Raw genomic sequence first — 14616 nt, forward strand, 5'->3', positions numbered from 1 at the left:
GGGAGTGAACAGTCTTCTTCCACACATGCGGCACACCTCTGCATTTCTGTTCTTGAGGTTTTGAAATCCTCACTCTGAAGCAGGGGGGCAGTGAAAGGCTTTGCAGGCCAGACCTGCATCTGATTCTCCTCACCCATTTACTGTCTTTCTCCAGACAGAATACAAAGTCATGCACATTGTACCTATCACGTGCCTGGCATCAGTGCAGCAACATCCGCCTAGGCCCCAATGCCATCCACAGGAAGTAAACGATTTTGCAAAGGACGACAGAGAAAACGGAGGTTCCCGTTTGTGATGGCAAGTCTATGTTGGGCATTCCTGGAAAGAAGAAGGGAGTGGGCGTGCTCAAAAAGGGACCTCACCCCGCCCTCCTGCCTGCCTCGCCTGCCCCACCCCAACCAGGTTCCAGCCCAAGTCATTTAAAAAGTTGTTGGAAGGGTTTCCAAACTGAGGCAGCAGCAGGTGGCCCTCAAACACAGCAGAGGCAGAGCTTGCTCTCAGGCAGACGATGTCCAGGTCAGAGCAGGGAAAGAATTCTAAGCCCAGTGGCAGCAAGATGAGCATCGAGCTGAGCCCAACAGCCCCGGGCAACCAGGGTCGCAGCAACGCAGCCTTCCAGGTGAGCAGGGCTGAAGGGGGCCAGGGAACCTGCTGTCTTCACATCTGGCAAGCTTAGTAACCGGAGCCGTGGGCTCGCTGAGCCACACAAAGAATGTTAATTCTGTAATGGGTACGCTTTAAGCCCATTATTTTTTCCGACTTGGACTCCTCTGGTTGATAAACCTGAAAAGTGTCTTTCAAGGTCTCGTGTTGATCTAGACTGCACTCGTCACTCGGGAAACAAACTGCCGCCTTTTTCCTTTTTGCCCCTGGACTCACAGCACGTTTCAGGATTTACCCTCAGGTTTCTTCCCCGAGATCTGGACCGGGGAGGAGTAGGGGCCTCAGACCCCAGTGGAGGTAGCGGAAACGTGAGTGGGTTCTCAGCCCCGTGGAATGTAGCCCAGGAGCCTGCCCAGGACAGCCTAGTTACGCAAAGCTGTGTCCTCAGCCAAGACTACCGAGTGATTAATACAACTAGTCTCGGGGCTGGGTGCCACAGGTGGCCCAAGAGGGAGGTCAGTATCTGAGCTTGCTGTAATGTTCTCCCTGCCCGGGAACCTGGATTTGAGTTGCTCCTTATTTGGCCAGCAACAGACCTTTGAAAAGATAGGAGGCTGACCTAAGCAGGGCTCAGTAACCCTTGGGCTTCATGGGCATTTAATGGGCAGAACACAACTTTTAAATGCTAGCACAAGAAGTGCAAGGTAGAAGTGCTTGGCATGAGCCTGGTCTCTTCCTCCATCAAGTTACTGTAAGTTCCGGAAGACCAGGTTTGATTGTCCATCAATAGTCACAATGGCTCCCGTCTCATGGTTTATAGGTATAAGGAGTCCTACAAATTAAACTGGTAAAAGACAAGTTGGTGGGAAGGAGGAAAATCATACAATTTTTATTAGCATTTTAAATTGCTCGTGTATGGTGTCTCAGAAAAAAAGAGGCGGAGAGTCTACAGGGGTGGTGTGTGAAGTCCAGGGCATGTGCACCATTTTATCACGCAGCTGCGTACTGTGCAGATGTGACCGGGAAAGACAAGGGACTGGGCTTTAGGGTCAGTAAGTTATTGCAGTGACTAGAAATAGATGGAGAGTTCATGGAAGATAGTGGTTGTTGTCCTGAGGTTTATTTACGCAGACTTCCCTGCTAAAGGGCCGCTGGCTCAGGTCTCTTCCCTGTGCGCCGTGGGAGGGAAACCTGTGGGCTGCATTAGGAAGGCCAGGAGCATGGAGTCAGCGTGACACGCTCTTGGGGGACACTGGCATACTTGAGCGGTGGCATATCCTTGAAAGGTGCTGTCATAAGCACAAGGGAAGGGAGCTCAAACACAGGAGCTGTCACTCAGAGGAAAAGGTGGCAGTGGTTCAGGGGAAGGGCTCTGCAGAAGGTCTGTGTCACCAGCAGCTAGCTACACGGGCAGAAGGTGCGGTGAGGGTTCCATTTCTTTTTCCAACCGCTCCTGTTCTCTCACAGTACAGGTACCATCCCTGGCAGACAGTCCAAGTTACTCCTTCCTCCAAAGTTTGTTTTACCAGGATTTGGGGGATTTCTGTACACCCATATTTGCTAAGCAGAATCATTACTGCCACCCAAAATGTGGCCATCGCTAAGAGGGAAGACCGGGTCAAGCAGACAGCCACAGCTTTTGCCCTCAAGAAGCAGAGCCGGGTAGCAACTCACAGAAAGATGCAACAGAAAAGAAGGACTTGAAAATCAGTGCAGAGTTGGAGCTGAACCTACTGGGGAGCATGAGGGCGCCCTAGAGGAAGTGAGGGCTTCAGGTGGGGCCATCCGACGAGCAGAAGGGGGTCAGCGGAGCTTCGGAGGCAACGAGCTGTCTGTCCACAGGCCCAGGGTCATAAGAGAGGAATGCGAGTTTGCAGCGGAGGTGGGGCAGGAGTGCAGGGCGTGAGGAGGCTGGTGCACCCGATGATGAGGTCTTTATGAGCAAAGCACTAAAGAGGAAATCCCCAGTGACAGATTGTCAAAGATGCTTTTTGTGACCCTATTGAAGGATGGCTGTGTAGATGGGACAGCAGCAAGGAGACCGGGCCACAGGCATGGGCAGGTGCCGCAGTCCAGGCACTGACAGGGAATGAGCCGCTCCAGGGTGAAGAGCAGGGTGGGGACAGGGTGTGTAAGATTCTCCCTCTGAACTTCCAGTTTTCCTCTGTTAGATAGGATCAGAATGTTACCCATACTGGAACTGTTGAGAAAACCCAAGGTGCGAGTATACTGCACTATAAAGAAGTACGTGCAACCGGGCGGTGGTGGTGCACGCCTTTAATCCCAGCACTTGGGAGGCAGAGGCAAGCGGATCTCTGTGAGTTCAAGGCCAGCCTGAGCTACCAAGTGAGTTCCAGGAAAGGCGCAAAGCTACACAGAGAAACCCTGTCTCGAAAAAAAAAAAAAAAAAAAAAAGTACGTGTAACACACACATACGTGTTTTTGAAAAACAGAGCCTGGCACATAGTATAAACAAAATAATAACAATGGTCCTTGGTGGCGTGGCAGGGGAAAGTGAAATTTTCTAGCCCAGGGTGTCAGAGATTTCTCCTGTTTATCAAGGACATCTAGAGTAAGGCTGGTTCAAGGGAAAGGATGAATTCCATTTGAGGCCTGTTGGTTGAGAATCCAAGTGTCTCCGTCAAGGTGCAGATCCTCTGGCAAGGCTCAAAGAATGAGGAAGCTAGAGGATTTGGAGAAGGAAGCAGGGAGAGCCACTAGGAGGGCTGAGCAGAGTCGGACCAGTTTGAGGGTAGTCGGGAATGGGAAAGAGGGTCAACAGAAAGAAAGGCAGAGCAGCAGGGAGGACCCGGCATCGCGATCCTCAGTGCCCAGTTCCACACAGAGCTGATCCTGGCCCAACCCCTCCCCCTTGCTGAAACCCTTAACCTCTAGCTACGGATCCTACACAACATCCACGCTGCTTTTAAACCTTACAGCGAGAAACCTTTGCTGTCTTCACACGGATACAAAATCGGAGGCTTTGTCCAGCCTCTGTGGCGGACTTTCTAAGAGTCACCGTCATGTTGTGGGCTATTCTATTCTCAGTCCCCACAGTTGCATTGACGTAAGCTCTCTGTCCCATAAATATTACTGTGAATGGACATGTGCGTTATCATGATGGAGATTTTCTTGGAGATTCTAAAATCAGTGTAGGACTGGACATACTTGCACACCCTCCTGGAACACCAGAAACAATTCACTCTGGGTTGTGCTTAGGAGTGGAATTGCTAGGACGTGACATAGAAATCCATCTATACTTTTTGTTGTTGTTGCCCTGGTGTTTGCTTCTTGTTTTGTCTTGAGGCAGGGTCTCGTGTAGCCCAGGCTAGCTTCTGACTCTGTGTACTTGAGGATGACCTTGAATTTATGATCCTCCTACCTCTACTTTCTAAGGTAGGGATGAGGTGTGTGTGCAGCAAAGCTTGGATTAAGTGGTCTGGGGACCAAAGGGAGATGTTGTACATGCTGAGCAAGCACCCTACTAACTGAGCTCAGACACTTTCAACACTAATAACCCCAAACTGGCTTCCCAGATGACTATGCCAATTTAGACCCATCAGAAGGGTGTGGGTTCTTGTTTCTTCTCCTCAGCTTCACAGTTTTCAGTTGACGGTGTAAATTCGGCCACTCTGGTGGGTGTGTGGCAATACAATTATGCAATTATCAATTAACACAGCACACTGAGATATACATCATCAGGCAATATTGTTGTTGTACAAATACCCTCTTTACACAGACTAGACAGTGTAGGCCAGCCTCTGGGCTTGCCAGAGTGAGATGTGGTGAGCAGGATATGCCTCGCCAGGGTAAACAGCCTCCCTCTGTAAGCTAAAGACCCACACTCTGCAGCAGAAAAGGCTCTGGAGGGACCCGAGAGATGGCTCAGCAGAAAAAGGGAGCTGCTGCCACGCCTGGTGACTGAGTTCCATTCATGGTAGGGGCAAGTTGTCCACACACACATACACACACACACACACACACACACACACACACACACACACATACACACACACACACACACACACACACACACACACTGAATAAATAAATGGTAAGCTGTTTTCTATGTATGTGGTGACCCAAGCCTGTAATATAGCACTCAGGAGGCTGAGATGGGGAATCACAAGCGTAAGGTTATCCTGAGTTAATAGCAAGTTCAAGGCCAGCCTGAGCCACACAGTGAGACCTTTTGAGTGAGTAAGTCTCCCAAAGTAGACATGTAGTATAAACGGACAGGGTACCACAGGCAAATCCCAGGATTGGGAGCCTGACGCAGGAGCATCATGGTGAATTTGAGGTCAGCCTACACAATGTGGTGTAATCCTGTCTAAAAATTGTTTCAAAAAGAAAGAAAGAAGGGAGGAAGAGAGGGAGGGAGGGAGAGAGAAAGGTAAATAGGCTCTTCTATAGCTCAGTGACATACGCTTACTTAGCATGCACCAGGTCCTGGGTTCCATCTCATTGAGGTCTCTAGTTTCCCAGAAACTGAGTGTAATGTACAGTGTAGATGGGGAGTCATTTCCAACCCTTCTGTTTCTTTAAAGATAGTCTTTTTCCCACTCCATAAACACGTTTGTCAAGTATCGACACCTGGTACACTTTCTAGAATAGGAAATCTGAAAGAATTCCTCAAACTCAGAGGAAGTGGGAGAAAATCCAGAGGAGATGGAACTGACTCGGGGAAGTCACACAGAGCTCAGTTTCCAAAGGTGACAATCCAGGCAGAGTTTTGAAAGAACACTTTTTTGTTTGTTTGTTTGTTTGTTTTTCGAGACAAGGTTTCTCTGTGTAGTTTTGCGCCTTTCCTGGAACTCGCTTTGGAGACCAAGCTGGCCTCGAACTCACAGAGAACCGCCTGCCTCTGCCTCCCAAGTGCTGGGACTAAAGGTGTGCGCCACCACCTCCCGGCTGAAAGAACACTTTTGTTGAAAGGTATCCCTTAGCACCCTAATTCAACTTTCTTCCTCCTGTGATCGAGCCTTACCACAGGTGACCCTCAGATTCAGGGTAGAAGGCTTGCCTGACACACACAAGGGCCTGAGTTCCACGCCCAGCACCACAAACAACAACAAAACACAAACACAAAGTCAGCTGGGTGGGACCCACTTAGGCAAGGCTGGGGCACGACCAGAGTCCGGAAATGCTCCTCAACTCTGTGCAAACACTGAGCACCAGCTGAATGACTCAGTGAATGGGTTGGGGACCCAGCCAGGCAGGTTTGGAAAGCCTGTTCAGCAGAGTTCAAACTGGAGAGAGCTCAGGAGAGTAAGTCCATCTGGCAAGGATGTGACCAGCTGGAAAGCAGGTGTAGATCACTTCACGGCTGGGTGGAATCACACAGAGTAGAGGAGGGCCGTCATCTTAACCGAGTCACGTGAGGCTGCTCAGGGGTTCTTCTCAGGGCTCAGGACAAGATTAACTAGAACGGCCTCGAGCCTTTCCACATATGAACTAAAAAGTATAAAATTCAGGATAGTGACTTGCTTTTGTTGTTTGTTTGTTTGTTTGTTTTGGAAACAGGGTTTCTCCGTGTAGCAGCCCTGGCTGTCCTGGAACTCACTCTGTAGACCAGGCTAGCCTTGAACTCAGAGATCCTCTGGCTCCTGACCAGAGACTTCGAGTAAAGGAAGTTTTCTTAATATTTTTATTTAATCTTTGACAGTTTCACACACACACACACACACACACACACACACACACACAATTCTCTTGATCATATCCACACCTTCCCCGTCTCTGCTCCCTCCCTGCCGATGTAACATGTCAGCACATCCCCTCTCGTCATTATGTCCATTTTATTTATTATTTATATTGGTAAAGAAAGTTTTTAAAAAGTCTATTCTACTGCTTCCTAAAATGGGCATGCGTGTGTCTAAATTAACTTTCATCTGGGAGAAACCTAAGTGACTGAAAACAAAATCACTTCCCTGACCCCTCAGGAAAAGCACTTGGGCTCAGGCCTTGCAGGCTCAAACACTCCTGAATGATTCCTTCTGAGAGGCCCTCTTACTCCCAGTGATTAAGTGCTGGGCAGAGAACACGGGGCAGATTGTTCTGTTGGACACAATGGCTGACCGTCTCCCTCAGCACTCTATTTCGGTGTCAAAACGATGCCCTCGCTTGCGTTCCTGAGTCTAGTTGGTTCTATTTTCTTTCTATGTTTGTCAGCCTATTAAACAGCTGTCACTTGGTCCTTTTAAAATGCCAACTTGGTGTTTTATTGATTTACTCTATTTTTCTAGTTTGTCTCTTTTTACCTTTGTTCTGATCTCCTTTTGCTTTGGTTTGCTTTGCTTTTTGAGCCCAGGTCCTTGAGCATGTTAGGCAAGCACTCCATCGCAGCCAGACTCTATCCCTTCTCCTCATCACTATAGTTCTTCCGTCCAGCTCAGTTTGCTGTTCTTTTCTAGTTTCTTTCTGTGAACCGTCAGGTTATTGATTAGGTCTATTTTATGTGTGTGCTTGCACGTGTGTCTGTACACCATATACATCATGTTTGCTGTCCTCAGAGGACAGAAGAGGGTGTGAGATCCCCTCAATTGGAGTTATGGACAGTTGTGAGCTGCCAGGTGGGTGCTGGAAGTCCAACCTGGGTCCTCTGGAAGAGCACATAGTGCTCTTAACTGCTAAGCCATTTCTCCATACCATGATTTAAGATCTTTTTCTTTGTAGGGCAAACAATTACAAACTTTGGATTTCCCTCTAGCCACTCGTTTAGCTTCATCTCATAAGTTTTATGTATTTGTTTTTGATTTATCTATTTATTACAGTGTCTTAGTTAGGGTTACTATTACTATGATGAAACACCATGACCAGGGAGGAAGGGGTTTATTTGGCTCACACTTCCACATCACTGTTCATCATTGGAGGAAGTCAGGACAGGAACTCAAACAGAGCAGGAACCTGGAGGCAGGAACTGATGCAGAGGCCATAGAGGGGTGCTGCTTACTGGTTTGCTCCCCATGGCCTGCTCAGCCTGATTTCTTATAGAACCCAGGACCACCAGCCCTGGGGTGGGCCCTCTCACATCAATCACTAATTAAGAAAATGTCCCACAGGCTTGCCTACAGCCTGATCATATGGAGGCATTTTCTCAACTGAGGCTCCCTCCTCTCCAGTGACTCTAGCTTCTGTCAAGTTGACATAAATTTAGCCAGCACAGACAGGGTGTCGCTATGTAACCCTGATTGGTCTGGAACTCATTATGTAAACCAGTCTTGCCTCAAACTCATAGAATTATACCTGCCTCCAACTCTAAATGCTGGGATTAAAGGCATTTGTCATCATGGCCAATCATTAATTTTTAGATAGGGCCCTTTTTTTTTTGAGACAAGTTCTCATGTAGCCCAAGCTGTGCCTCTGAGGATGACCTTGAACTTCTGACCCTCCTGTCTCCTGCCCTGTGCTGGAATTCCTGGTGCAGTGATCACACCTAGCTGGAACCCAGGGCTTCTACTGGGGAGTTACATCCCCAGCCCTTGGAATCTCTCTATTGATATTCTCTAGTTGGGATATTATTCTAGTACAGACTCTAGGCTTCTTCTAAGCTTAATTTCCTTTAGCGTTCTGAACACATTGAAAATAGATACCACAATGTGTTTGCAAGTCCAACAACCTCAGTGTGAACCATCTCATCTGTTTGTGTGTCTCATAAATTTTTTACTTAAAATTGGACTTTTAAAAATATAATGTGGCAGCCAGGTGGTGGTGGCACACGCCTTTAATCCCAGTGTGCAGGAGGCAGAGGTAGGAGAATCTCTGTGAGTTCAAGGCCAGCCTGGGCTACAGAGTGAGTTCCAGGAAAGGCACCAAAGCTACACAGAGAAACCCTGTCTCGAAAAAACAATTAACAACAAAAAAACAAAATAATAATAATAATAATAATGTGGCAGTTTTAGAAAACAGAGTTCCCACTCATCGCTAGAGTTTTGTTTTTGTTTTTGATACTGGGGCTTTTGTAGCCCGGACTGACGTCGAGCTCAGTGCGAAGCCCCGGTTGGCCTTGAACTTGCAATGAACTTGCTTCTGCCTTCTGAGCAGTTTGTTGTTTTGTTGTTTGGTTGTTCTCATTGGTCATTTGGTGACTGGACTAAATTCTTTGTAATCCGTCTTCTGGGTCATGTGCTATATGTGATTCTCCCAGGATTTCTGCAGCTTTTCTAAGCCTGTGGTCTGGGAAGAGCACTTACCTAGCACGGGTATTATGAATTAATGTGCAGGGGCAAGGGAGGACACCCCAAGGTTATCCTGTGTGTGTGGGGAAAAGTACTGGGCAGATACAGTGGCGGGCTAGGCAGATGCAGGCCACGCAGGCATGGAGGCGGTGGCCAGTAATTCACAACCCAGATGCTGCATCCACGTGGAGAGTTTATTATAACAGACGAAGAGAGAGATAGAAAAGAGAGAGAGGAAGAGGAAGAGAGAGAGGGGGGAGGGAGGGAGAGAGAGAGAGAGAGGGAGGGAGAGGTCAAGGGTGCACACTTCTGTGGGAGGAAAGAGAGAGGAAGGGGAGTTTTTCCTTAGAATGAGGCTTTTACGTCAGGATGCAGGGTGGAGCTAAGGGGTGGGATTTCAAGAGGCGGATCAGAATATTAACACTAGGAAGGTTTCCGTTCATAATAGTGGGAGAAGCAGTGGTGGTGCATGCCTTTAATCCCAGCACTCGGGAGGCAGAGTCAGGCGGATCTCTGTGAGTTCAAGGCCAGCCTGGTCTACAGAGTGAGTTCCAGGAAAGGCGCAAAGCTACACAGAGAAACTCTATCTCGAAAAACCAAAACAAAAACAAAAACAAAAACAACAAAATAGTGGGAGAAATGGGTTTCAGCCATACACACACACACACACACACACACTGTTCAAAGCCCTTTTTGGACAACTCATTCCCAGGAGCTATTAAGAAACTTAAAGGCAGGTTAAATACTGGCAGTTTTCTCGGGGAGATTTAATGTACTTTAGCCCTCTGTGGCTGCAGGAGTATTTTCCCAAGATGGTCCTGTGTCTTGAAAAGGGACTAGAATTAGGGGGGCATAAGGCGTCTCAGAGCTGGCTGCACTGAGAGAAGTAGGGGGGCATAAGGCGTCTCGGAGCTGGCTGCACTGAGATATTACTTGACAAACACCCTTTGGGCCTCAAAAGGCTGCCATTTTCCCCTAGTGCTCTGAAAAAGTAATTTTGACAGTTTTCTCGGAGTGCTGAGTAGTACTGAACACATCTGTAGGCACATGCACGTTCTGTCAGGAGGAGGGTGGGGCTGAGGCTCGGAGCACCACTGCTGTTTGCTCTTACCAAAGAGAGAAAGGTGGCCATATGCAGGCCCTCTGTCCATTGCCAGTGAATAAAGCAGAGCTTTGTGGGCCTGTCCAAGAACAGAGCCCATGTCCCCCAGGAACTTCACAGTCATCTCCCGCTCCGGTCTTCTGCTTCTGTGATGCAGACCTTTGTTTTTTAAAGTATGCACATGTCTGTGTGTGGGTATGAGCATGTGAGTGTTCACAGAGGCCAGAAGTGTCAGATCTCCCTGGGCTGGACTTACAGGCGGCTGTGAACCACACTACATGTATTGAACCACTGAGCGAGAATGAAAACCACCACCCAAATTAAAGCCAGTGAAGCGAGCTTTATTTACTATGCATAGGAGCAGCTCTCCAAAGCGGGATTGAAGAGAGCAGTGTGGGTTAACTTTTCAGGCCTCTTTTATAGGGAAAAAGTGCCAACTGGGGATTTTCAAAGGAATTTGGTAACGTAAGGACTTGGCAAGCAAATTTTACGGAAGCAGACAGCAGACTAGATTATTTGACGGATCATCTCAGCAGAACATCTCGAGATATCTCAAGATTCCTTGGCAGAAAACCTTATCAGCATAGAGTACATTGAGGGATGAGTCAAACTCCATGGGATGGGGAGCAAGTCAAATTCCAGAAACAGGTGAAAGCGCGGTCAGCTTGAAGTTTGCAGCAAAAAGAAACAAGCTCACTCTGACCTTATAACAAAATGGCTTTTATCTTGAAGACGGAGTCAGGCTGGTCTATCACACGGATGCTAGGAACAGAACTCCAGGCCTCTACAAGAACTGCTCATGCTCTTAGCTGAGCCATCTCTCAGCCCTCAGACCTTTGTTTTTGTTTGGCTTTGCTTCTGAGAGCCAAAGCTGTTTGACTTCAAGTGTGACCTACAGATTCATCAGAAGTGTAGTGAGCCCTGACACCATGCCAGGCATAACAGGAACCACAAACAGAGGGCCTCTGTTTGGCTACCACCAGACAATGACAAACTAGTACCACTCTGTGTGTGTGCAAAATTGTATTCCCAGCTTGGGTGGGGCCTTCACCTTGCCTGGGAATCAGGGAGTCACTGTTCCACCCCTGCCAAGTGAACATTTTATATATACTTTCATTCACTCGAACTAGCCTAAGCAGCTGTCCGGTGCTAGACAGAAGGAAACTCTGACTAGGACACACAGGATGCTGTCGCCTGAGCTATTTTCTATATTTTTATTTTACTAAGAAGAATCAGATCTGGGATGGGAAGGTAGGGGTTTTGATCCTGCAAGTAGACAGGGTAGAAAAGGGAGGTGGGCAGCAACACGACCCACGTCCTCTGACTTACCTCAAGGCACCTTGCTGACTACAAAATCCTGGCCCTAAGATTCTAAAATCAGTAACAGACTTAAAATTGAACTCCTGTAATCTGTGTACTCAAGAACATTCTAGAATAAACTAGCAAGGTGAATGATAAAAGAGTTAGAACTAAAGTAGTGGTATGAATTCTCTATGAAATATAATCAGAAAGCAGCCTGCTAATGTGAGATGAAGCTCTTTGTGTCGTGGAAAAGTGTCAGCCACAGTCCGAAAGAGACCAAGATGGGTCACACGTTCTCCTCACCTCCCCATCTTCGGGAGGGTACCAAAGCAACAGGAGCTGTGGGGTTGTGTTGTTGTCCCCTGACAGTCCCCCAGCTTCCTTCAGTGTCCCTCCCTCTCAATCTCATGACTTTAAAGCTTTGTGAGTTTTACAACATGTACAGGGTTTCTCTGTGCAGCCTTGGCTGTCCCAGAACTTGCTTTGTAGACCAGACTGGCCTCAGACTCAGATCTGCCTGCCTCTGCCTCTCGAGTGCCCCCCCCCAGTCTCCCTGCCACCCACCCCCACGTACCCTCCATGCTGGGGTTAAAGGCGTGCACCACCACACCCACCTTGAACATTTCTTTTTCTTTTTTGGTTTTTTGAGGCAGGGTTTCTCTGTGTAGTTTTGGTGCCTGTCCTGGATCTGGATCTATAGACCAGGCTGGCCTTGAACTCACAGAGATCCTCCTGGCTCTGCCTCCCATGTGCTGGGATTAAAGGTGTGGGCCACCACCGTGCCCGGCTGTATATTTCTAATTAAAGTAACTGAATTAAGAGTTTCCATCAGGTCAGGGATATACTTGCAAAGAGGAAGTTAGAGAACCTTGGCCTAGTGTGAGGGCCAGGAAGCTTTGAAAGGGAAACATGTTTCACTGAGACACTGGCCAACACAGGTAAAGCACAGGAGATAAAGCAGCAGATGCTTGGTGAATGGTAACAGATCAGCAGGGAAGAACAGAGAGACATCTCAGGGGCCACCAAACACCAGCATCCTCTTGGCTCACACAGCTACTTCCTTGTTCTCCTGTAAAATGCAGGCTTCATGTCAGAAGAGGAAGAAAGCTCTGGGGGAGCTGAGCCAGGGCAGCCTGGGGGGCAGAAAGGCTGCTGTTGGTGCTCCAGGTACTGTCTGTCTTCAGTGTGGCAGAGATCTTGGCTGGATATGACAAGTGGCCTCTTGCCAACAGGAAGACTGTGATTAACTTCTGAAACAGGAGGCACCCAGATGGGAAAGAGAAAAGCCATGCACTGAGAGGCAGGAAAAGTAAAGGCTGTGCAGGAGAGTTGAGTCAGGCCGCCTGGATCTGCAACTCCACACATATACACACATGCACATACATACACATACAACACATACACACACATGTACACACGCATGCACACACACATTACTCAGCAGGTTTTCTAACTTTTCTACTTCTTTCTCATCCAAAAGATGTCTCAGCTGTTAAGGGCAGGAACTGCTCCAGAGGAATGGGACCAGGGTCACCCTGTAACTCCAGCTCTGGGTATCAAATGCCTCTGTTCTCTGTGCAAACCTACATGCACATCCTCACATGCAGACCCATACACATACACATAATTAGAAATAAAAATAAATTCTTAAAAATTTAGGTGAAGCGCTAGAGAGATGGCTCAGTGCTTAAGAGCATTTGTTGAACACAGAGGATGTGTGTTCAATTTCTAGCACCCACATGGTCATTCACAACCATCCATTACCCCATTCCCTCTTCTGACCTCCACAGACACCAGGGACACACATGGTGTACATATATACATGCAGGCAAAATACCCATACACAAAATAAAATTAATAAATAATTTAAGAAATAGGTAAATAAATGCCCAGCATTATAGTCCTATGGAGAAATGAAAGCCCCAAACCAGAGCCCCTGGGGAAATGGAGGCCCCACCCCTGCCTCGGTGCTCTTGAGCAGTGAGTGTAAAGCACCAGCCTCAGCAAATGCTCCAGTATCAGCAATGATTTCATACCATGTAGCTGGACTGCTACCTGAGTTCAGAACGTCAGTTTCTGCCTGTAACGAACACTGGGGTCCCTGGTGTGAGGCCTGTGAAGATGCCACAGGATGCTTCCCCACCCCACTCCTGAGTAGCTGGGATTATAGGCCTGTGCCACCACCTTGGGTCCATACCCAGCTTTGACTTAATCGCTCCACTCGGTGTGAAGCCCCTGAGCCACTAGGTCTGGGCCAAGCATGGCTCCCAGCTGTGCCGGGGAGGGCTTTTGGAGTTACTCTTCAGAGGCCTGGAGTAGGTCACAACTTCAACCGTCAATCTGCCACACCTAGGAGAGGGAACCTCAACTGGAAATTTGCCTCCATCAGATTAGCTTGTGGCCGTGGATGTGAAGCACTTTCTTAATTGAGGCTCCTTCTTCCCAGGTGTGTCAACTCATAACCGAAGCCGACCATGGCCTGGACATGTCTACTTATTTCCTATTGAGGCAAACGTTTTTTCTTAAAGTCTTTATGGCATGTAAATGCATGCCATGGTTTCCTATATCTTATATCTATTTAATCATCAACCCTTTGATGTAGGTAACATGGCCAAGTTAATTTAGAAATCTCCACAAAAGAACTGTTTTCCAAATGTAACTTGAGGTCAATGTCACTGAATATGCAGTAAGTCCCAACCTATGACATGCTTTTGATATTTGTTTGTTTTTTAAAGAGAATAAAGGCAGGAGGAAGGAGAGAGAGACAGACAGACAGACAGAGAGACAGAGAAGAGACTCACTATGTAGCCCTGGCTGGTCTGGAACTCACTATATAGACAAATCTGGCCTCAAACCAAATTGTGATAATCATATAAGTCAATCATTGCAGAAGCAACCATAATTTGAGTTGTCTAGGACCTATTCTGAGAGGAAGTTATGGGCTGAAAGCATCAGTAATGACCACCACTGTCTCAGCCCCACCTGTATCCCTCCACTTCAGCCTGACCTCCTAGTCCAGTCTCTCACTTGAGCAAAGGACTAAGACCACTGAGCAGGCAGTACATAGCCCTTGGGAGGCAGAGGTAGGGGAATAGTGTGTGCGTGGTCCAGCCTGGTACAGGAGTTTTTAGGGTCTACACTGGTCTGCCAGCCCCCACAAGTTAGATTCAGCCACCTGTCCCTAGTAGGCCAATTAAAGAGATAAATGGTGAAAAGCAGAGAAATGAGATGTTTTCAGTGTGGCTACAGTGGAAAGAGGAACAACTGATAAATCTCAAGGCATCTTCTGATGTGGGTATGAGTTGGGTGTAAGGAAAGGGCAAGAGGGTGTGTGTAATTAAGCATTCCCGGACAAGATGTGTCCCTACACGTCACTGACCCTTGACCTCCCCTGTGTCTGCTTTGGTCAGTCAAGTGTGATGATCTGCTATC

The 14616-nt window shown here is 47.8% G+C and overlaps 1 protein-coding gene across 1 annotated transcript in view; it reads left to right on the forward strand.

Annotated features, from left to right (window-relative positions):
- The first annotated feature begins 262 nt into the window (after positions 1 to 262).
- Slc28a3 (solute carrier family 28 member 3) overlaps positions 263 to 14616 on the forward strand; it is a 56270-nt gene continuing 41916 nt past the window's right edge. Inside the window, exon 1 of the mRNA XM_059262793.1 lies at positions 263 to 619. Coding sequence (XP_059118776.1) covers positions 509 to 619 — 111 coding nt within the window. The 5' untranslated portion in view covers positions 263 to 508. The remainder of the gene's footprint in view (positions 620 to 14616) is intronic.

This window comes from Peromyscus eremicus, chromosome 5 (assembly GCF_949786415.1).
Source record: "Peromyscus eremicus chromosome 5, PerEre_H2_v1, whole genome shotgun sequence".
Taxonomy (NCBI): domain Eukaryota; kingdom Metazoa; phylum Chordata; class Mammalia; order Rodentia; family Cricetidae; genus Peromyscus; species Peromyscus eremicus.